General features: G+C 52.2%; 2 protein-coding genes across 3 annotated transcripts in view; one reads left to right on the forward strand and one right to left on the reverse strand.

Annotated features, from left to right (window-relative positions):
* Positions 1-10,621, reverse strand: part of ACOX3 (acyl-CoA oxidase 3, pristanoyl) — a 40,634-nt gene extending 30,013 nt beyond the window's left edge. Inside the window, exons 1-6 of one of the 2 annotated variants that reach the window (XM_021677705.1) lie at positions 10,447-10,621; positions 5,373-5,530; positions 4,810-5,043; positions 3,913-3,987; positions 3,412-3,501; positions 875-1,018 (exon numbers count right to left, since the gene is read on the reverse strand). In XM_021677705.1, coding sequence (XP_021533380.1) covers positions 875-1,018; positions 3,412-3,501; positions 3,913-3,987; positions 4,810-5,043; positions 5,373-5,516 — 687 coding nt within the window. In that variant the 5' untranslated portion in view covers positions 5,517-5,530; positions 10,447-10,621. Of the gene's footprint in view, positions 1-874; positions 1,019-3,411; positions 3,502-3,912; positions 3,988-4,809; positions 5,044-5,372; positions 5,531-5,680; positions 5,946-10,446 lie in introns of those variants that run through there. The other variant, XM_021677706.2, reaches the window with a different exon arrangement.
* Positions 10,622-21,515: 10,894 nt separating this feature from the next.
* The window catches only part of TRMT44 (tRNA methyltransferase 44 homolog), a 23,433-nt gene continuing 22,685 nt past the window's right edge, over positions 21,516-22,263 (forward strand). Inside the window, exon 1 of the mRNA XM_021677707.1 lies at positions 21,516-22,143. Coding sequence (XP_021533382.1) covers positions 21,516-22,143 — 628 coding nt within the window. The remainder of the gene's footprint in view (positions 22,144-22,263) is intronic.

The following is a 22,263-nucleotide window of genomic DNA, read 5'->3' on the forward strand; positions in this document are numbered from 1 at the left end:
GGGGGGGGGGGGGGGGGGGGGGGGGGGGGGGGAGTTGGGAGCGAGCGTGGGTACGGGGTGTTCTCCTAGACATGGAAATATTTTGGAACGAGAGACAGCACTAGAAAAGCACCAAATACCACTGAACTGTTCACTTCAAAATGGTTCATTGTATGTTGTATGAATTTCACCTCAATTATGAAAAAAAAAAAGGATGTGACTGACTTTCTTCTCTCACGAGAGCCCCTCACCAGAAAGATCCTAACAGAAATGCCGGAATGGGGTCGGGGGGGGGGGGGGGGGGGGGCCCCCCATCCAGTTCCCATGGGGCCAAGGCAGAAAGGTCCTGGACAAGCTTCTGGAAGCTTGGGGTTCAAGGACACTGCAGCAGCCCTGAGCAGTCAGGAAACGGGCCCCACCAGGGACGCCAGGAGCCCTGGCCTGGCCATCAGTCCCGGGCACCCCTTGGTGGTAGCTTCCTGCTTGTGACCTGGGAACAGGCTCCATCTAGGCCCCCGAGTCGGACTTCACGTCAGCACTGGAACCCACCTCATACCTGCTAGGCAGAACCACAGGATGGTGGGGCTGGCAAGCCCAGGTTTGTGATGAGCGGCTGAAAACATGGCGACATGGTCACCAGAGGGACGGAAAGTCTCTCCCTCGGGTGACCCCGGGTCTAGCCCGGGTTGATCGACCCCAGCACCCCTGACACTGGGGGCTGGATCTTCCCCTCTTGGGGGCGGGTGGGCTGTCCTGTGCACGCCAGGGGGTTCTCCTTTCCCTTGGTCTGTGCTCTCTAGAAGCTGGGAGCGCCCCCGCCCCCCGCAGCCATGAAGGCGCTTCTGGACGGTGCTGCGCGTCCGTGGCCAAGGCCCCCCCGGCCGGGACCACTCACCTGCACCACGAAGGAGTGCGGGCCGTGGCACTGCCCCCCCGGTGTGTACAGCTGAGCGAACACCACGGCATGGGTAGCTGTCTTGCCCATGTTGCCAACCCAGAATTTGGCAGCTTCGAAGTCAGGAGAGTGTATGATGAATTCCTGCGCAAAAAAAAAAATAATAATAACAATAAAGTAATAGTCAAAGTTATAATCAACAACTAAAACACACGCAGAACTCCTTTCCCTTTTCCATAGATTCAACATTCTGTTCAAAATCCCTGAGGAAGAGTAGAAGCGCCTGAATGCTTTAGCTCGGGTCCGGCGCAGGGGGCCCCGTTTTTAGACACAGCACATCCCCCGGCCCCATGACTTAATGAGGACACATCTGTGGAAAGTGAGGACTCGCGTCAGGTGATAAAATATACGCCCAATATTCCGGCAGCTGGCCAGCGCCCAGGTGGTCTCGCAATAAGCGAGACCTCACCCCCTTGGGGCGCCTTCCCTGGCCACAGCCTTTAAGTGGAGCCCCTCCTCTGCTGTGCTCCTCCCTCTCCCCTCATGCGCACTAACCAACGACATACTGTTTCTCTTTCCATGGTGTCTCCCACCTACGAGCTCCATGAGGGCCACGCGCCCAGGAGCACGAGGCGGACCCTGGAAACGGAGTGAATGAGCCCACGGATCAAGGCAGGTGCTGGGAGGCTCACTGGGTGCTCAGTGAGGCAGGAGACGAGCTGAGGAGCAATGGGGGGCCGGGCTGGGGGCTGGGCTGGGAGTAAGGCGGGGTGGGGGAAGGATGGGAGCTCTCCCAGGGTTGGGAGGGAGGGCTGGGTAGCTGGGCAGAGCCAGCGTCCGGCAGCAAGTCATCTGCGTACAGGCCACTGCGGGCGATTGCTGGGCAGGTTTCCTTCTCCCTGTGGGTGGGAAGCTGAGAAGAGCACACGGGGAATGTCCCTGCGAGGCCCGGCGGTGTGTACTGGGTTATCAACTCCGAGTGCCCCAGTGACTACCTTCCAGATGCCGAGACCCCACTAAAGAAAAGTGAGGGCAGGGGTAGGCCTGCCGGTCCTGCCTTCGGCTCACCTCTCCGTGGGGCCACCGCCTGTCACTGTCCCTCACCCAGCCACTGCTCAGGGCGCAGCACGCTGCCCCACCCCGTCCGTGTCTCCACGGTCCCTGGCACACCCACTCTCCTTGCTGCCGTCCGTCTGTGTCTCCCTCCGGCACAGGCGACCCCCAGAGCAGAGACTGACCTGTCGTGCTCACCGCTGGGTGCCCCGTCCCTCAAAGCAGTGCTTGGCACATACCAGGTGCTCAGCAAACACCTGTTGTCGACACAGGCGCCTAACCAGCAGCCCACAAAGGGCCCCAGGCTCCCAGTCCCGGCAGCTGACGTCATGCTCTGATCTTCACTTAGGTGCAGATGCCAACAGGCAGCGGGTCAGAACCAGGCTGCCCCGTGGACACCCAGGCTTCACCCTGCCTCCCCGCCTAGCATGGAGAGCCCATGGCACCAGGGTGCAGAGCAAAGAGACGAGGCCAGGCCAGAAAAACCTGGGTTCAGAGAAAGGTATCTGGTGGCTAGAAAGCCAAAGGGGGCCGTGGCTGAGCGGCTCTCTCTCTCCGCCCTACTCTGCTGTGGACGGCTGTCGCACCGGGCAGCGACCACCTCTCCCCTGGCCCCGCTCTGCCCCACCGGCAGCTCCCCTCAGGGCTGTGGCCCTGTGCACCCCTGGCAGGTGCACACTCGGCCCGCGCTGTTGGAGAACGGATGAGTGATGAGCGAGCACGTGAGCACAGGGCTTCGCTTTCTGTTCCGCTTTCTACTACCAGCACGGGGAAGGCGGGGGGTCCCGAAACACCAGACCAGTGTGTAAAGAGCGGCGGAGGGCACTGTCCTCAGAGAAGCAGAGGAGACTGACCCCAGCGACAGGGACGGCAGGGCACAGAGGTCATGGAGAGAGAAGGCTGCCTGACCCGTGCGCCCCATCCTCTCCCTGCCCTCGCTTCCCTCCGCAGCACCGACCACCCGATAAATCATGACTCCATTAGCTGACATCTGACTCCCCTGACTAGAGCCCAGAGCGTCTGGTCCCCAAGAGCAAGGACACAGCCCGTGAGTGCCTGGTGCTGAGAACAACACCCGAGCCACGGATCTGCTGGCGGAACGCACAAGGCAGCAGCCAACAGTGCTCACCAGTCACATGGTCCGAGGGGCCAGATGCAGGGGCAGGAGTGGACAGGGCAGGCCCCTGGCCGGCAGAGCCTGGCCACAGATGGGGAGCAGGCAGCTAGAAAGGGACCAGGGTCAAGGAGAACCTTCTTCGCACTGTTCATTTGAGAAAGCGTGGGCAGCTTGAACATGTACGAACCCAACACCAACAGGCTGCCTGGTGAACAAATAAACTCTCTATGTCCCAAGCCGCCACTTGGCAGGGTGACGATCTCAGCGTGCATGAGAAGCACATGTGTACAAGGACAGATTTCTGAGTGTAGGGACCCCACGTTACACATGCTCGAAGCCCTGAGACCGATGGGAACGTAATACCTACCTCGGTGGTGGGGTCATAGTGAGCAGTTGTTCGGATGGCCTTGGCGTTACTCCCGTGACTAAGTTCAGTCACCGCAAAGCAACCAAAAATCTAGTATCGAAGCACAAAATGGTGTAAGGCAAGAAAGGTTCTTTCTGTGCGCTCCTGGAGGGGCCCTGCCACTGTCTTTCCAGAAGGACTAAATTAGAGGCCAAAGCACCAAATCCCCACCCCCTCACCCAACCGGCTGGGGTCTTACGGGGTCACGGGTCATGCTGGACACCATAGCCCCAGCCTGCGGGACAGAAGGCTGGGCGAGCTGACAGCAGCCTCGCCAGGGCAGCACAGAACCAGGAACTGCTCCCAGGAGCGGAAGAAAACTGAAGGCTTGGCTTTGAGAGCCACGTGCTAAACCCACCAACTGCTGGGGATTCGGTGCGGCCCCCGGGGACTCCCTCCTGCGCCCTGAGGTGCACGGGGAGAAGAACGTGGGCTCACAGCTCATGGGGGCTTTCAACTCACGTCCATGTTGAAGATCTTTGGAAGGTATTTTAAATGTCTTTCAGAACCAGAGCTGTAAATCGCTGATCCAAAAGTCTGGAAATACAAAATCATCATGCAACAGGTACAAGTTAAGGAGTCCTGCTGTTCTGGGGCATTGGGGACGGCACACGCTGTAATGCCCATGGCCGGGGTGAGACCTGCATCCCCGGCCCGAGCAGTTCATGTAACTTAAGCAGGAGCACCTCACACTTAAGATGCCAGAGGGAAGTCCCAAGGGGACGGACGGGCAGGGTGACGGGAGCACAGGGGGCGCAGAGAGGCGAAGGTGCAGGACGGGCAGGCAAGCCCAGCTTCCCATCAGAGCCCCAGGCGTGGGCCGCGTGTCTGCCGAGGCCATGGACACGTCCTCACCTCTGCCCATGTACCGGCAATGGGAGCCCCAGCGTCCCCTCTGACCTGCTTCCCCTTCCTTGCTGGTTTTGCTTTTTGGGGGGGTTTTTTGGGGGGGCAGGGGGTTGGTGTAAAGCAAAAAAGTCCCAAAGCTCCTCTTCTTACGGGGCTTTAACTTGTACAGCATTCTCGTCAAGGACTCCTGTGTGCCAATTTGCACGGACAGCTGAGAAAAGCAGGACTTCTCCCTAAGGCATCATGAGATCTGCCCATGCGTTCTCATCTCCATTTTTGCTTCCTCTATTATTTCTCAGAACTCTCTTAAAAGAAACATTTCCCCAAATGCGCGCATCCCCACGAAACTCTACAAGCCAGCAAACACTGGCCAGCAGCACACCCCGCGGGCCCTGTCTACATCTCACGGGTTGTGTGTCATTTACATAAACGAGGACCTGCTCTGTCCGTGCCTCGGCCTCCTGCCTGGCCGGGCGGCACCCTCCTCCGCCCTCCTCCCTGCCCACTCACCAGCATGTGCAGCAAGAACTTGACAGCCAGGGACCAGTCATACATGCCCAGACAGGCGATGAGCGTCTGGACCGACAGAGGCCTGGCCACCATCTCTTCCACGGGGAGGAGGCTGTACTCCATGACCCGCTTGCAGCGAAGGAAGCTCAGCTCCCGGTACTTCTCCAGGGAGAGATCTTCCCCATGCGAATGAGCGAAGAGCGGGTCATTCTCCAAAGCTGAGAAGATGGCCTTCTGGAAATGGAGGAGATGGGAGTGGCCCACTTGGAGGCCAAGGACGGACCCTCACTACGATCTGCTCCATGAGCCCCGGTCCAGCCCAGAGACCCAGGGGCAGAAGGAAGTCGTTCCAGTCGCAAGCACAGGGACCCGAGGCCTCAGAAGCTGAATCAGCCTGAGCTCCTCCCCGGGCGGCAGTGACGCTCCCCCAGAGGGCTCCCAGGACCCGGGCCACACGGGGCACTTGCTGGGGCCTTCGGGGCCAGACGGCCTGCCAGCGCCCACGAACCAGACACCCGGCACAGCCACGGGGCTCAGCCTGGCCCACTGCCGGCTCCCCTCACCTTCAGGCGCAGCATGTCCTCGCCTTCCAGGAACAGCACCAGCTCCTGCCAGCAGAAGGAGGCGCGGGCGCGGTAGGCCTGCAGGGGCCCCTTGGGGAGATCTGGGAGCAGGGCATCAGTGCCACCTTCCGATGGGGGCACCATCGCTGGGCATCAGCCTGCAGGAGACAGACGACCTGAGCCAGCGAGATGGCCCATTCACCCACCCGAGGCACAGTGCAGGCGCGCCATGTGACAAGTAGGAGAGAAGCAAACAGACTCCCGAAGGGCTGGCAAAAGAGAATGACCGTACAAGACCTCATGTCTACCTTCCCCAAAGACAAGGTGAGGAGGCGGCCAATCGCAGTGGGCAGCCCTGGGCAGCTGAGGCTAGAGGCTCTGTGGGCTACAGCCTGGCCCGAGGACACCTCGCCCTCTCGGGGCCACTAGGCCTGTCCTGCGAGGCCCAGCCAGGCCTCGCAGCCCAGGAAGCCTCCCTCTGGAGTCCGGATAACGCTGGCCGGTCCACTCTGGCCACACAGGACAGGACCAAAGATCCTCTACAAGCCTGCCTGGACATGGGGCATCTGCCAGAGAGCCTTTGAACACAGACTTTTGTCCTGAACTCTCTTGACAGACACCTGGCTTCCCACCAACAAAGCAGGCACCCTGCAGCCCAGCCCCCTTGACCAAAGAATCATTCTGGAATTTTCTGAGAGGACTGGCTCCTTTTCCACAGTGCTCCGGCTCATCAAGGCCCAGGACAAGAGGGGCTGGTGAACCCAGACTTAGAGGAACAGCAGGAGAGTGGGGTCCCGAGCATGGACCCACTGAGCGTGGAAACAGTCTAGGACGCGGGGCTCTGAGTATGGCTGCTCAATACTGAGAAGCAATGGGAGCGTGATCTCGTGACAAAAGAACTTGTGTGTGTGTGTGTGTGTGTGTGCAAGAGGGGAAAGGCACGGAGGGGACGCGCCCCCCCCCCCCAACAGGCGAATGGGAGGGGGTAGGAAATTTGAACAGACCTACTGTGGACACAGATGCTGGGTAAGAATCAACAAACTGCCCACAAAGACAAGCCATGGGGCTTCCACTGTGAATTCTACCAAACATTTAAAGAAACATACCAATTATCCACAAAGTCTCCCAAAAAACAGAGGCACAGGGCACACCTCTGTAGGGTGTCCCATAAAGCCAGCAGCACCTTGAATCCCAAACCAAAGACATCTCGAGAAAGGAGGGCTACAGACCAGTATCCCTTATGAACACAGGTGAACAACTCCTGAGCAAGTCCTGCAGACTGAATGCAGCCCCACAGGAGAAAGATCACACACCAGGACAAGGGACCTGTGCCCCCAGGAAACTATGGGCGGCTCAACATGTGAAAGTCAATTAGGGGGCGCCTGGCTGGTACAGTCGGTTGAGCATCTGACTCTTGATTTCAGCTCAGGTCATGATCTTAGGGTCGTGAGATTGAGCCCCACGTTGGGCCCCAGCTGAGCGTGGAGTCTGATTGGGGTTCTCTCCCTCTCCCTCTGCCCCTCCCACTCTCTCTCTAAAAAACAAAAAACAAAAAAAAGAATAGAAAATAAAGAGTCAATCAATGTAATATGCCATGCCAACACGATAAAGGACAAAAATATATGATCGTGTCAGCGGATGCAGAAAAAGCATTCAACGAAATCCCACACCCTCTCGTGACAGCAATTCTGAAATTCGGAACAGGAGGGAACTTCCTCCACCTGATAAAGGGCGTCTATGAAATGCCCACAGCTCTCATCATACGTTAATAGAGAAGACTGAATGCCCTTCTCTGAACATCAGCAACAAGATAAAGGTGTCCACTCTGCCTCTTTTCATCAACACACTACTGGACACTCCAGCCAGTGCCGTCATGCAAGAAAATGAAATCAAAGGCATCCTGATTAGAAACCTATCTCTTATCTGCAGATGACATGATTATGTATATAGAAAATCCTAAGGAATCCACTAAAAAACTATTAGAATCAGTTAGCTCAGCCAGTTTACAGGGTACAAAATCAATATGCAAAGCTCAACTGAATTTCTATACACTAGCAGTGAACAACTCAAAAATGAAATGAAGAAAAATTCAATTCATGACAGCATCAAAAATAATAAAATATGGAGAAATAAATTCAACAAAAGAAGTGTAAAACTTATACTCTGAAAACTACAAAGCATTTTTGAAAGAAACCTGAGATTTCAGTAAATGGAGAGACACCCCTTGTTCACGAGTCAGGACTCAATATTGTTAAAATACTGATATTCGCCAACTCATCTACAGAGCCAGTGTGGTCCCCATCAAAATCCCAGCTGGCTTTTTTTTTTTTTTTTTGCAGGAATTAAAAAGCTGATCCTAAAATTTATCTGGAAATGTAAGGAACCCAGGATAGACAAAACCACCTTGAAAAAGAACAAAGTTGGAGAATCCGTTCTGCCTGATTTCAAAACTTGCCGCAAAGGGGACTGATATGGTGGCACATGAAGACAGATGCATGTAGATTGACGGGACAGAGCTGAGAGTCCAGCAGTAAACCCTGATATGTAGGGTCAACTGCCTTTGACCAGCATGCCTGGACAATGTCCTGGGGAAGGAGCAGTTTTCTCAAGTGGTCTCGGGCCCCCCCCACCCCGCCCGATGTCCACGGGCAATGGAATGAGGGCCCACTCTTTACACACACACACACACACACACACACACACACACACACACCACTTAATTCAGAAGGGACACAGACCTGGATATAGGAGCTAACACTAAAACCTCGAAGAAGGGACGGTAGGAGTAAATCTTCACAACCTTAGGTGAGGCCACGCCTTCCTGGACACGGCATCAGAAGCACAAACAATAAAAGTAGATTAATTCAACTTCATCAAACTCAAAAACTTTTGCTGCAAAGAACACCAATGAGTGAGTGAAAAGGCAAACCAGAGAACGGAAGATATTTGCAAATCACATATTGATAAGGGACTTGCACCCAGACTATGTGAAGAATCTTAATAACAAAGCCAAACAACCCAATTTAAAAGTCTCAAACAGAGGTTTCTCCAAAGATACGCAGATGGCCAAAGAGCAGGTGAAGAGATGCTCCGCATCATTCGCCATCAGGGAGTGCAAATTGAAACCACAATGAGATACCTCCACTACGATGGCCAGGATCAAACCGACAGACAATAACATGCATTGATGAGAATGTGCAGAGAGTGGAACCCTCATGCCCTCGTGCCTTGCTGGTGGGAATGCAGAACGGCACAGTCATTTTGGGAAAGGCTGATGGTTCTTCAAAAGTTTAAATATACAGCCACTATGCGACCCAGCAACTGCACTCCAGCTATACACCCAAGAGAAACGGAAAGAAATATCCACACAAAAATGTGTGCACGAATGTTCATAGTGGCATTATTTATAACCCCCCCCAAAAGTGGAAACAACCCATATGTCCATCAACGGATGAATGCGTAAACACAATGTAGACTATCCATACAGTGAAATATCATTGGATGAACCTTGACAGTGTTACCTTAAGTGACAGAAGTCAAGACACAAAAGATCACATATTGCATGATCCTACTTACATGAAATGTGCGATGTGGGCAAATACATAGAGATAGAAAGTAGCCTGGCAGGTGCCAGCAGCTGGGGAATGACTCCTAATGGGGCCAAGATTTCTTCTGGAGTGATGAAAACATTCTGGAAATAAATAGCACTGGTGGTTGCACCACACTGCACGGTTGTGGATGAATCGTACGGTGAGTTATACCTCAACAAAACAAGACTTTTTTTTAAAGGTAAGTCACAGCCCTTGGCAGAATCCAAGTGCTTGAAAAATGCAAGCTATAAAGTCTCAGGGGAACTCTTATCTTTCTGGACTTCTGTGCCCTCGATGCATCCCTGTCACTCCCCATGCTCCCTCCTTGAGGTCCGGGACACCACACCGTGCATCCCTTCCTGCTCCCCTCTGGCTCCTTGCAGACTCTCGGCCTTGGCCACACTCACTCTTCATAACCTGAAATTGTCTCTGATGCGTGGAGGCCTCCCAGACTGGACCCTGCAGACCTGCAGTTTCCTGGACACCCCTCCCTCTCTCACAGTCTAGAGGTCCTCAAGCTCTGAATGTTCAAACCCAGGGCTCCCCGGCCCAGCCTCTCCTCCCACAGGCCCAGGCCCACATTGCCAGTTCCCCTGAGTTACTGGAGCGACAAGCCTGAGTGCTGTGCTGGAATTCCCTTCTCTGCCCCCAAACCTGGTTGGTTACCAAGCCCCCCCACTGCAGCTCTTTTAACACCTACTAAATCCCTTTTTCTCTCCGCAACTACTAAATTGATCACAAGACTGTCCAATCATCGAACAATCCCTGAGTGCAGGTGAATGTTAAGCAACTACATGAGTGGTGCTTGCAACCCCAAGTATTCTCAGCAGGTAAGCGAACTGGAAGCTTTCCAGAGGGAAGAAGTCGCCCGAGATCTAGGGCTGTTAGCACACCCAACCTCAAATCCCATGATCCTAAGCAGCCAGGGAAACCCCTAGGACCCCATGCCACCCGAGGTCACCCACAAGACTGCATGATGGTGCAGCTGCGGCGACCAAGGATTCTGAAGCCAGAATGCCCGGCATGACACACCAACATTAGCACTTCTGGGCTGGGTGAACTTAGCCTGTCACTTCACCTCTCCGTGTGACCACACGGTAATGCTAGTCTAGTGTCTAGCGTCTAGGCTGCTGCAATTCGCAGGGAGCACTGGAGTGGTCCCCCGCAGGACATCATTACAATGGCAACAGCCGCCTTCAGTCAGTTTTCCTCTCAGCAGCAGAGAGGTGACTCTTAAAATGCAGACTGATATTCTCTCTTTAGGAGACAGCTGTGTGGCGACCTCAGGGGACAATGTCCAAACTCCTCAAACTGTCTCTCCAGATGACCTGCGGGTGCCCGCGCTCGCAGTCTCGCCCCCAGCAACTCCGCGCAGGGAACGGGTGTGCCCCGGGGCCTTTGCACAACCATCCCCCCCCCTCCTGCCAGGTGCTCCGTCCCCGGGCCACCCGCGCCGCCCGCGCCCCCGGCCCCATGGACGCGACCTTGGATTTCGCCGGCCCTTCTGGTCGCTGGGTCCCCACACCGTCCAGCGCACACAGCAGGCGCCCTACCAATGTCCTCTGGGGCGCGGCACACAGCCGATGGCCCGCGCAGCCCTTCTAGGCAGGCTGACAGCTCTGCACAGCTTCTCGGCCACCGTCCCCCTGACGTCATCACACCGCGCCTCGGGCCCGTTGCCTGGGAGACGCGGGGCGCGCCAGGGGGGAACCCTCCTTGGTCCTCCGGGTGGGTCTCCGCGAGAACTGTGTGTCCGTATCTTGGGATGTTTGCTTAATATGCAGATTCCCGGGGCCCCCTCCAGAGCCAGGGCACCGGAACCCCCGGTCGGAGCCTGGGCAGCTTCCAGCTGATCAGCTGCACCGCGTGCTCAGTAAGGTTTGCGAACCAGGCTCCTACCCAGTTCGCCCAGGGCCCCCAGGGGAGCTGCGCCCTGGCCCCCCGGGCGGTCACCGACCCCGCAGTCCAGCCCGGACTAGAGGAACTGCCCACTGCCGTGCTCCTGCCCCCGGGGCCAGCAGCATACCTAAACGCCTGCTCCCAAACCCTGCCTCAGGTGCTCCAGACTGAGACGGCCCCTCCTGTGAAAGGTACGGAGATCAAAGGAAATGTAGATGAAAGGAAATGTCCTTACCGCCTGCAGCCCCTTGCAGGTACTTGAAGCGGGCAGGGTACACCTTCCTCCAGGACCTCCCAATCTTAAGGTTAACGCCTGCTAGAGGGATAAACAACCTTAGCTTGACCAGAGCCCGGCCTCCGCAACCCTGACGGTCTTCTTTTTTTTTAAGATTTTATGTATTTATTTGTCAGAGAAAGACAGAGAGAGCACAAACAGGGGAGTGGCAGGCAGAGGAAGAAGCCGGCTCCCCGCTGAGCAAGGAGCTGGATGAGGGACTCCATCCCAGGACCCTGGGATCATGACCTGAGCAGAAGGCAGATGCTTAACGGACTGAGCCACCCAGGCGCCCCCCTGACAGTCTTCTTTCACATGTGAAAATCCTGTTGGAAACTTGCTTTATGTCTGCCCCTCCCAACCTAAAGCTATATAATCAGTCACTCCTCACTACCCCAGGGCTGCTCTTTCTGCCCATGAGTCCTGTCCCCGTGCTTTAATAAAGCCACCTTTTAAAAAAACAAAAAACATCTCAAGAACTCTTTCTTGACCACTCGCTCCCGGACCCCACATCGCATCAAATCACATCAGAAGCAACTGGATTTGGCAATTTACCACATGAAGACCAAGGAAGAAGGACAAGTCCAAAGGTTTCCATTTAAAGGGAACTGAGAGATGGACACTGTGGTCACAGGAAGACAAGTTCAGTTTTTGAGATGTGTGAAGTTTAAGATGCCTCTTGAAATTTGGAAGTTTAGGGTTCGTGAGCAAACAGCTAAGAAAGAATTCTTGAGGGGTCTTTGATGCAAAAAGGTGGGGTTTTTTGGGGTTTTGTTTTTGTTTTGGTTAGTGGGTCCTTATTCTATTTTTTTTTTTAATTTTATTATGTTATGTTAGTCACCATACATTACATCATTAGTTTTTGATGTGGTGATCCACGATCCATTGTGTTCGTATAACACCCAGTGCTCCATGCAGTACGTGCCCTCCTTAATACCCATCACCGGGCTAACCAATTAAAGCATGAGGACAGGACCCATGGGCAGAGAGAGCTGCTGCCCTGGGGTCATGAGGAGTGGCTCATTATGTACTTTTTAATTAGTGGGGGTTAGGGAGAGCGTAAGTCTCTAAGGAATTTGGGAGAAAGGCTTTCAGGACCTTGAAGGGCTAGCTGCTGTTAAGATCAGGTTACTTTTAGTCTTTAATAAAACATAAACATGAAGGTACTAAGGCAGCTGTGCGTTCCTTGAGGAGGGTCATGCCCTACAGGTTTCAGGTATCTGTGGGCTGAAAACTGTAAGGAGATTTAATTTAAGCTACATTTCTCTCACCTTTGTTTCCCTCGTCATTTTCACCCCTGGACAACTTTGACCCTTAAATCGTTAAGGTTGCTGAGGGGGGAAGGTCTCATCTTCTGAAACTGCATCCTGCTGGATAGGGGCGTAGATGTGTCCCTACGTATGGGTCAAGGTTGGTCAGTTGAGAATTTAAGAGGAGTTAGGAAAGGCTGAGGCAGCTCTACCTAGAGTTGATAACATATGGGAGTCTCCTTGAGCAGAAAGGATCATCTGTTATGGCACTGAATGGCGTAAGTTTGTTAAAACCCCCAGAAAGTTATAAAAAAATCCTAAATAGGATTACAGATCATTATAAAACTTAAAATTTAATTACTTGTTTAACCAAGGTGGCAACAAGAGATTCCAAAGGCAAATATGTTGGGTTATATAGTTGTTAGCAAAACTCAGCTCCTTTAATATTGAGGAGTTTTAATTAAGTAATTAAAGACCTGATAAAGACAAAATATAGAAACCTTGGTTTTCTGGGCAGACAGAAGAGAAAAAAAAACTTTATGTTTTCTTATCAAGAACAGACCAAAAATCCAAGAAAACTTTGTCTTTTTAACAGAGAGAAAAGCAGAATTTCAGTCTTATACCAGTATACTTTTAAAATCCATTCATTTCGTTCTTAGTCCTGACCACATATAAAATTCATTTCCAAAGATTTTCCTTCATAAGCCTTCTACAACTTTTTTATTTATTCAGATTTTGACCTAGGCCCTTTTTAAAAAATCACTCTTCATTACATTTAGCAGAATTTTAACTCTTAGAAGCCTTAGTCTCCCATGAAAACTAAGTAGTAACCAATTGTGAACTGTTACACCATAATTATTTAGATCTGAAATGTATAAATATATTTTATAATTTAAAAAACATGTTTTTTATAGTATAATCTTTAAATAAGGCACAAAGCATATTTACCAACAGACCCAAATATCATCAGCTTCTCTGCAATAAGCAGTCAAAAGCACAAACCTACATCCAGTAATCAATGTTTTAGCACTCCATCCTATTTAGAAAAGACCTAGATGTCCAACAATTCAGTCTCCTTTATCATCCAAGCAAAACTTTAAAGTTTCAGGTTACCAGAGATATTGACAGCTATCTTAACAATGACCCATGAAAATTTTGAGACAGACAAAATTAACCACCATTTTAAGTCATCTTGTTGCTAACAAATTGCAACAGAGATAACACAAGCTTATTGGACCTTCAGTAAATCTTGGTAGAATAAAAGTTTCCTGTTTAATGCTGATAACTCTAAAGACATGTCTGTCTTAATTAAAACAACAAACTCAAGTTAGTTTACATACTGAATTAATGAGAATGAAAACACATCAGTTCAAAACCTATGGGATCCTGAAAAGGCGGTCCTTAGAGGGAAGTACATAGCCATACAAGACTCTCTCAAAAAATTGGAAAAATCCCAAATGCACAAGCTAACCTTACACCTAAAGGAGCTGGAGAAAGAACACAAATAAAGACTAAACCAAGCAGAAAAAGAGAAATAATAAAGATTAGAGCAGGAATCAATGAAATAGAAGCCAGAAGAACAGTAGAACAGATCAACAAAACTAGAAGCTGCTTCTTTTAAAGAATAAGATCGATAAACCTCTGGCCAGACTGATCCAAACGAAAAGAGAAAGGACCCAAATTAATACAATCATGAATGAAAGGGGAGAGATCACGACTGGTACCAAGGAAATAGAGACAATGGTGAAAACATATTATCAGCAACTATATACCAACCAATTAGGCAATCTGGAAGAAATGGATGCATTCCTGGAAACTTGTAAACTCCCAAGACTGAAACAGAGAGAGGTAGAACATCTGAACAGACCAAAAACCCACAAGGAAATTGAAGCAGTAATCAAAACCCTCCCCAAAAACAAGAGTTCAGGGCCAGATGGCTTCCCAGGGGAATTCTACCAAACATTTAAAGAAGAAATAATACCTATTCTACTGAAGCTGTTTCAGAAAATAGAAATGGAAGAAAAACTTCTAAACTTGTTCTATGTGGCTCCAGTTATTATAGGCATTAACCCAGGAGATGGATGAGGGTGAAACCCCCATATCTATTAGGAGGAGGAACAGTGAGAGAGTCAGCATCCCCTTCCCCAGGGATGGTCTGTGTTTCCTCCAACCTGGGTTCTATCAGGAGGCCTATTTCGATAATTATCATCCAGTCTGTCAGGAGAGAGTTTACTGGCCTGGTTAAGTGAGCAAACATGTTCTGCAAGAGGCCCTTAGGTCAGGGTCCTGAGTTAGGGCCCTGAAGGCCTGGACCTGGGGTACCTCCATCCATCTGCCCTGTTTCCTCCCTGCAGGAGAGATCTATTGGATAGATCCTACTGCGGCCATGCAGTGTTACAGGAGATCAGTCCTCTCTTAAATTTTGCAAACTGAAATCTTTCCAGTGTGTTAAAAGGCATTCCAAGGGAGAGTCCCTGGGAACTGAAGAAGAGAGAAGGTCCATTACCAAGAAAACCCTCCCCCTGACTCCCAAGGTGGCATCCCACACAAGATATGTCAGAGATTCCTGGTGTCAAGGTGACCTGCCTTCAACGAAATGGCTATGATCACCACCTGCCTTCAAAGGCCATGGAGGAGGAATGCTAGCATCCCCCTGCTTCCCGATCACAACCTAGACTGCAAAATGGGTGCTGGTGCTTGGACCAAGATTCCATGCCTTTTCTTGAAGGCCATGCCTTATTTTGCCTTGCCTTGAAGAACCTGCTGTTGTTAACCCATGGAGAACACTAGAAAGGTTTTACAAGGGGAAATTACCCATTTTTGTAATTTAAGTAGTTAGTAGAGGACATTGAAAGAAAACAAATCCATCATGGTCTAAGAGACATTCCAACACATGTAGTCAACTTACATGTCAACTTCTCTAGGAAATTGATCCTGGTTGGGTTTTAATTCCATCGATTACTGGTTTTGGCCAGCTCCCAGTTGCGGTCCCATGGCCAGAAGCAACTAGACCAGAGATGTGAAGGGGATCACTTAGACCAATGAGGAGGAAACCTCACATGGGAGTCTTAAGATTGGCAGCCGTCCTGGTGACTTAGGTGGTTGTCCTGTGCCCAAGACAGACATCTTAGTATAAGGACAGGAATAAAGAGAGGGCATCAAGTTTCTGGGTCTTACTAACATTCTGGCCAAGGTACTAACTTCCAGCCAAAAGGCAGGCTTTCTCTTCCCCATGGAGTAGCCATGGGCTAGAGGATTGCAGTCTGAGCAATCGACATGAAAGTGTTCCAATAAGACTGTACTCCCTGAAAAGCCCCTGGAATGAGAGTAAGGGAGAGCAGAGGAAGTACTCACCAAGTTTGCACCCTGGCTCAGAGTACAGGTGAAAAGACTCGAAGCCCCATGTTGTATGCCAAGTAATTTGGGACAGTTGGGGTTTGGAGCAAATGGTCAAGAAAGAATTCTTGAGGTGTTTTTATTAAAGCAGGGTGACAGGACCTGTGTGCAGAAAGAGCTGCACTGGGGTTGTGAGGAGTGGGTGATTATATAAGATTTATGGAAGGGAGGGGGATGTTAGGGTCCCAGGAAATTGAGTCTATAGGTTTCTGGAGGCCTGGCTATGGAAAAGATTGTTTCTTTTTTTTTTTTCTTATAAATCATTAAGACAGCTGCAAACTCAGGGAGACTCAGGTCCTGCATGACTGTGATCTGTATCAGTTAACCATTTGGGTTTTTCCTCTTCCTTTGTTCTTGGGCAGCCAGGAGTACCTGAGGAATGTCACACATCTCCCACCTGGGGAGGTTTGGGGGGCGTTAGCTTGTGCTTTGCCCTCAGCTTGCCACTGGTGGGAGAATTGTGTGGAGATGCTCAGCTGATATTCAGGAAGTCTCTCTGCTCCCATTCCACTCTGAAGTACCTTCTCCTTTTTCCATGACAATGCCTTGTCACAGTTGTGATTCTCATTGAAAACAGACTCATCATTGGGAATATTGAGGTAGGGGAGCTGATGGGACTCCATTTCAGAAAGGCTTCCTCTCTGCTGTTTCTCTGCCAGGCCCCGTTCACTCACGTTCCATATTTTGCCTCTGAATAAGCCAACGAAGCTATGTTCCCACTTCAAGGGGGGGAAGCAAGAAAGTGAATCTTTCTCTGAGTTTCGTCTTAGGCCCCCAAACACCTGATAACATCTAAGAAGAGTCGGATCCCAAACATGTCCCAGGATGTTAGCTTCAAGCAAACCTCCAATGATGCTGGCATCAATACTCCCACCTTCTGTGATGTTCGGAATTACACCTGTTGTTCACACAACACTCATCTTTGATTGGACTCTGCCCTGGATTCCTGGAGGAACAGGTACCCTACACCCTTTTCCAACAGAAACCCCTTACCCGACGTGAGAAAGAGACTCATTCTTATTTCCTTTCTGAGTGTCCCAGACACTCCGTCTGCTATTCTCTGTCACTCACGTTATTCAGTAAACTCTGTTTTCACTTTCTCTGGCTTGTCTTTGATGTCTGTCCTGCGTGAAGACAAGGACCCTCTTGGCTGGTCCCGTAGGACCATCCCCTGTGTTCTCAGACTCAGCCTGCCTGCATCAGTATCAGGGCCCCCTTCCTGTTACAAAAGCAGAAGGAAGAGTCTGAATGATTGGCTAGGGCCTTGAACCTACCATGTAATTTGGGACAGTTGGGGTTTGGAGCAAATGGTCAAGAAAGAATTCTTGAGGTGTTTTTATTAAAGCAGGGTGACAGGACCTGTGTGCAGGAAGAGCTGCACTGGGGTTGTGAGGAGTGGGAATTAACATCAGAATTAATTCTCCACCCAGGCAATGTTTCCAGCCATGGGTCTGTGGCATCATTACAAGGGGTCCCTGAGTCCATAGAAGCACCCAGGAGTGCCTGCAAATCAAACAAAAAATAAAGGTCTAATAAAGGGGCGCCTGGGTGGCACAGTCGGTTGAGCAACCAACTCTTGGTTTGGGGTCGGGTTGTGATTTCAGGGTCATGAGATCCAGCCCCACGTCTGGCTCCATGCTCAGCGCAGAGTCTGCTCGAGATTTTCTCTCCCTCTCACTCTGCCCTCCTGCTCATTCTCTCTCTCTCCCTCTCAGATAAGTAACTAAATCTTTATAAAAATTAATGGTCTAGGGGTGCCTGGGTGGCTCAGTTGTTAAGGTTCTGCCTTCGGCTCAGGTCACGATCCCAGGATCCTGGGATCGAGCCCCACATCAGGCTCCCTGCTCCGCGGGAGGCCTGCTTCTCCCTCTCCCACTCTCCCTGCTTGTGTTCCCTCTCCACTATCTCTCTCTCTGTCAAATAAATAAATAACATCTTTAAAAAAAAATTAATGGTCTAATAAAAAAACATGCCACTGTTTTTCAAATGGATATACTTTTGAGAGGAATAAAATAAACTATAGAGTAATAATTCACACGTTTAGATCAGTTTCTTCCAAAATTACAACTACTAGAAAGCAAGTTGGGTTCACATGTTTTATTGATATCAGATACATCTTTCTACGTGGAAATCATTGGAGTCCAGTGTAGCGTGGCAGGGAGAGAGCAGGTACTGGTGGGCAGGCTAGAAGTGAGGACGGAGGAACAGGTGAACTGGTACAGGGGAGAGGTGGGAAGGCCCGTGGCAGGCAGCTGGTGCAGGGGTGGGGGATGACTTCGTACAGTTGGTTCTATATCTCATGGGGTGGTGAGCACGCATGAAGCAGAGGCTCCCAGCCTTTGGAATGTCAGCAGGCTCCTCGCCCTTCTCTGCGCACCCCCCTCTCTCTCTCCCCCCCTCTGCTTCTCAGGTCAGCGCAACCTGCATCCCCCAGGCTGCTCAGGGCTGGCTCGTAACCAGCTTCGGTCTCATTACTTCATCTCTCCACCTAGATTCCTGCATGGGTGACTGGGTTCAGGACTACTGTTCCCAGCTCTGACCCTGGCTCTCCTGCACACCCCACCTTCTGGCCTCTGCTTGCCAGCCCTCCAGCACCTCACACTCGGTCCCCTCCCTGGCCTGAGGACACTGCTTGACCTGAGTTTGACAGGGAGTGTGCTTTGGACATCTCTGGGGAGAACTAGGTGGACCCTGAAACTTCTTGGATGGTGGTGAGGTAGGGAGAGAGGAAGGGGGGTCACACACGAGTCTGGGTTGTCCTGCTGGGACCTGGGTGGATGGAGACGCCTCTGAGACCAGCATAGGGGGAACAACTTTGGGGGGAAAGAAAGGGAGTTTGGTTTTGTGAGCTAGTTCCTGGTAAGACTTCCAGGAATGGAGGTGAAGTTGGTACAAACAGCAGAGGAGGCCAAGAGCTCTTGCAGTGAGGCAGCTGACAATGAGCTGGCCGTCCTCTGCTGCGGTCCCCACCCACCCATTCTTGATCATTTTGATATCTCTCCACTCCACCCCATTTGGCCTGCCCATGCCTCGCTCATCTTTAGCCATTTGCTCTATTGGCCGTCATTGGTAAGTGCAATTATTTGAATATGTTGTTAATACTAAAGTTTCCTCTGCCACTCTGGCCATTTGTCTCTATCCCCATCCTTCCTTTCTCACCCACCACCACCTGCCTCACTGGTTCAGAACCTACAGAAGAGTGGAGCCAGCTACACAGTTCCCTGCCCCCACCCACCCTTTGCTCACAGACCTTTACACTCAGTAATTACTAATTGGATAGCTCCTATGGGCCAAAAACTAAGCTAGGGCTCTGGTGACAAATAAGCTAGACTTTGGATGTAAGAACCAAGAGGCAGGTAAACTGTTCTTTGTTCCAGCAAGGAGCTGGCAAGGTCTTACGCAAGGATTCCCGCCCATGGCCAAATGGAATTTTCCACCTCCCTCTATACTTTGACTTCTGGCTTTATGACCTTTCACCCCAGAGCCCTAGGCCTCCAGGTTTCTGCTGTGTCACCTCTCTCTGCCGTGCTCCTATGACACACAGCAGGGCAGCAGGGACCCGTCAGCCAACGCCAGGACAAGGCATAGCCTCAGGGCCCCAAAAGGGTCTGGGCACGTGGAGCACAGAGCCTGAAAAACTTCCCTCTTTCTGTAACCTCTGAACCCTCTGAACCCACAACCCTGTGTTGAGTGTTGCAGTTTTCATGTTTCATAACCATCGTCTTCGATGTCTGCCTCCACCATCGGCCTGAAGGTTGCTCAAGTGCAGGACTGTACTCAGCTCTGCATTCTCCATGCTTGACGCAGATCCATCCCCACGTATTAGCAACTGGTGAGATTTGACATTACTCATCTTTTGGCCACTCCAACGAGGCTACGCCCCCTTTGGACAGAGTTAGGGGTTGAATTATGTCCCCCCGCCTCAAAAAGCAGGTCAAAGTCCAAACCCACTGTACCTGTGGACTTATTTGGAAAGAGGGGCTTTGCAGAAGAGATACGGAGAAAGTGTGGGACCATGGAGGCTGAGTTATGTGGCCACAGTCCAGGAACACTAACAATTGCTGGCAACCATCAGAAACTGGGAGAGAGGCCAGAGTATTCTCTCTCAGAGCCTCCAGAACTGTGAGAGAATGAATTTCTGTTGTTTCAAGCCACCCAGTTTGTGGTAATTTGTCATAGCAGCTCCCAGGAAAGAAAGGGAGAAAGAAAGCCTCATTGAAAATGGAGTCGGAGGTCGGGGGGTGCCGGGGTGGCTCAATCGTTAAGCGTCTGCCTTCGGCTCAGGTCATGATCCCAGGGTCCGGGGATTGAGCCCTGCATTGGGCTCTCTGCTCCACGGGAAGCCTGCTTCTCCCTCTCCCCCTCCCTCTGCTTGTGTTCCCTCTCTCGCTGTGTCTCTCTCTGTCAAATAAAATCTTTAAAAAAAAAAAAAAGAAAGAAAATGGAGTCAGGGGAGGGGCGGGGCACCTGGGTGGCTCTGTCCCTCAAGTGTCCAACTCTTGATTTCAGCTCAGGTCATGATGTCAGGGTTGTGAGACTGAGCCCTGTACTGGGCTCCATGCTAAGCGTGGTGTCCGCTTGCAATTCTTTCTCTCTGCCCCTCCTGCTCATTCTCTCTCTCTCTCTCTCAAGTAAATAAATACGAGTTGGGAAGCCCTGAAGGGGGAGCACTCACATAAGTACCACTCGCTGCAGTGAGCATCACCAGCATAAAGAATTATTTGTGACAAGAGAGGACATTTTTCACATAGGAATTCCATCTCCTACTTTTAAGAGAAAGAAGGAAGATCCCTCTCCACCCCAGCAACAGCACATTAAGCGCGCTTGCAGCCAACGAGAAACTGTCCAACCTCGAACTCGCCTTCTTCTCCACTGAACTTTTGTTTAAAACACCCCTCCCCAATTTCCTCCTAAGACCTGATAGAAGCTGACCTTTCCTCGTCTCTCCAGACTTGCCTATGGCTCACCAGAGCTTGCATGGCGGAGCTGCAATTTCTCTGCTATTCCTGAATAAACTCGTTTTGCTAGTAAGGTAACTGGCTCTTCACTTTTTAAGGTTGACAATACAGACAGCATAAAAATGAACCACATGGTCCAAGACCAAGGGATGGCGTCAACAGGTGTGTCTGAGGGTACATCACTCATTTATGCCTCACTGAATTCCACAGACACTGGTGCATGCTCTTCTCTCCGAGAAATCACACGCTTTGAGGTAGTGCTTCTCCTGGACTCCATAGGGACTCTGTAGGGAGTGATAAAAGCCCGAACAGAGGGACTAAGGCACCAAGAGAATGAAGACTCCCGCAGTTTTTGGCATAGCGCAGATTCTGCAGACTGTACTGGACTTGGGGCCCGACCCGTCAGGGGACACGCAGGTGACAGCGGGCAGCCAGCCGGCGCACGCAGACCGCAGGCCCGCGCTCCCCGGACCTCCGCCAGCATCCGCACCCGCCACAGGCGCCCCGGGCCCGGGCGAACCCGACGCAGTGTCCACACGCCACGGCCAGGGCTGTCCTCCGAGCCCAGCGGGGACACGCCCCTGCAGGCAGCACACGCCGCGGGGGCGGCCCCGGAGAGGCAAGCGAGGGTGACACTACGCAGCGCTAACCGCCCGCGGGAGCGTCCCGGGGCAGGTAGCCACTCCGCCCCGCCCTCCCCGTGACGTCACAGACCGCGACGCCCGGTGCGTCATCGCGGCGCGCCGTAGCCGCGGAGCCCTTGGCGCTGACGGACCATGGCGGAGGTTGGCCGGGCGGCTGTGCGGGACCCGGGTGCGCTACTCCCTGGGGGCTTCTGGGCGGCGGTGGCCGTGTGGCTGGAGAGGCCGCAGGTGGCCAACAAACGGCTGTGTGGCGTCCGCCTGGACGCCCGGCGGAGTGTTGGTTTTCCCCGGGCGGAGGCCTGCGGCCACAGTCCCATCACTGGCCCGCAGCAGGAGGAGCGGGCCGCGGCCAGACCCTGTCTGCGCTCCCCCAGTGGGGGCCTGGGCCCCGGGCCGAGCACAGGCCCCGAGCTGGGCACGGCGGGTCGCGGGCCCGAGGAGTCGCAGCCCCGGCTCCCGCAAGGGGAGGACCCCAGGGAAGCAGCCGCCGCGGCTCAGCTCGCAGGGTGCCCCGGGCAGCCCGGCAAGGCTGGGGTCGGAGAGGGCGATTTCCCTGCCTCGGATCTGGATTCTCTCTGGGACGCTTTCTCTCGGAGCCTCGCCGGCGGCAATCCAGAGATGCTGGCCTTTCTTACCGGGTCCCGGGCGGGATCGCAGCCGGAGGCGCCAAGCGAGCTCGACGTGGTTCTCAGAACCGTCATCCCGAAAACAGGCCCTCATTGCCCGCTTGCTGCTCCGAGGAGAGAAATAGTCGTGCAAGGTAAGAGTGTTTCTCATGGTGAGAGGTAGAGTGAAAGAAGCGAAAATTAACGAAAGGGGGTTTGTTCCTTGTGACTCCCTTCTGGGTGTCTCCTCGCGCGCCCGGAAGTTAGGCTTCTCC

The sequence above is a fragment of the Neomonachus schauinslandi genome, chromosome 2 (genome assembly GCF_002201575.2).
Source record: "Neomonachus schauinslandi chromosome 2, ASM220157v2, whole genome shotgun sequence".
Classification (NCBI taxonomy): Eukaryota; Metazoa; Chordata; class Mammalia; order Carnivora; family Phocidae; genus Neomonachus; species Neomonachus schauinslandi.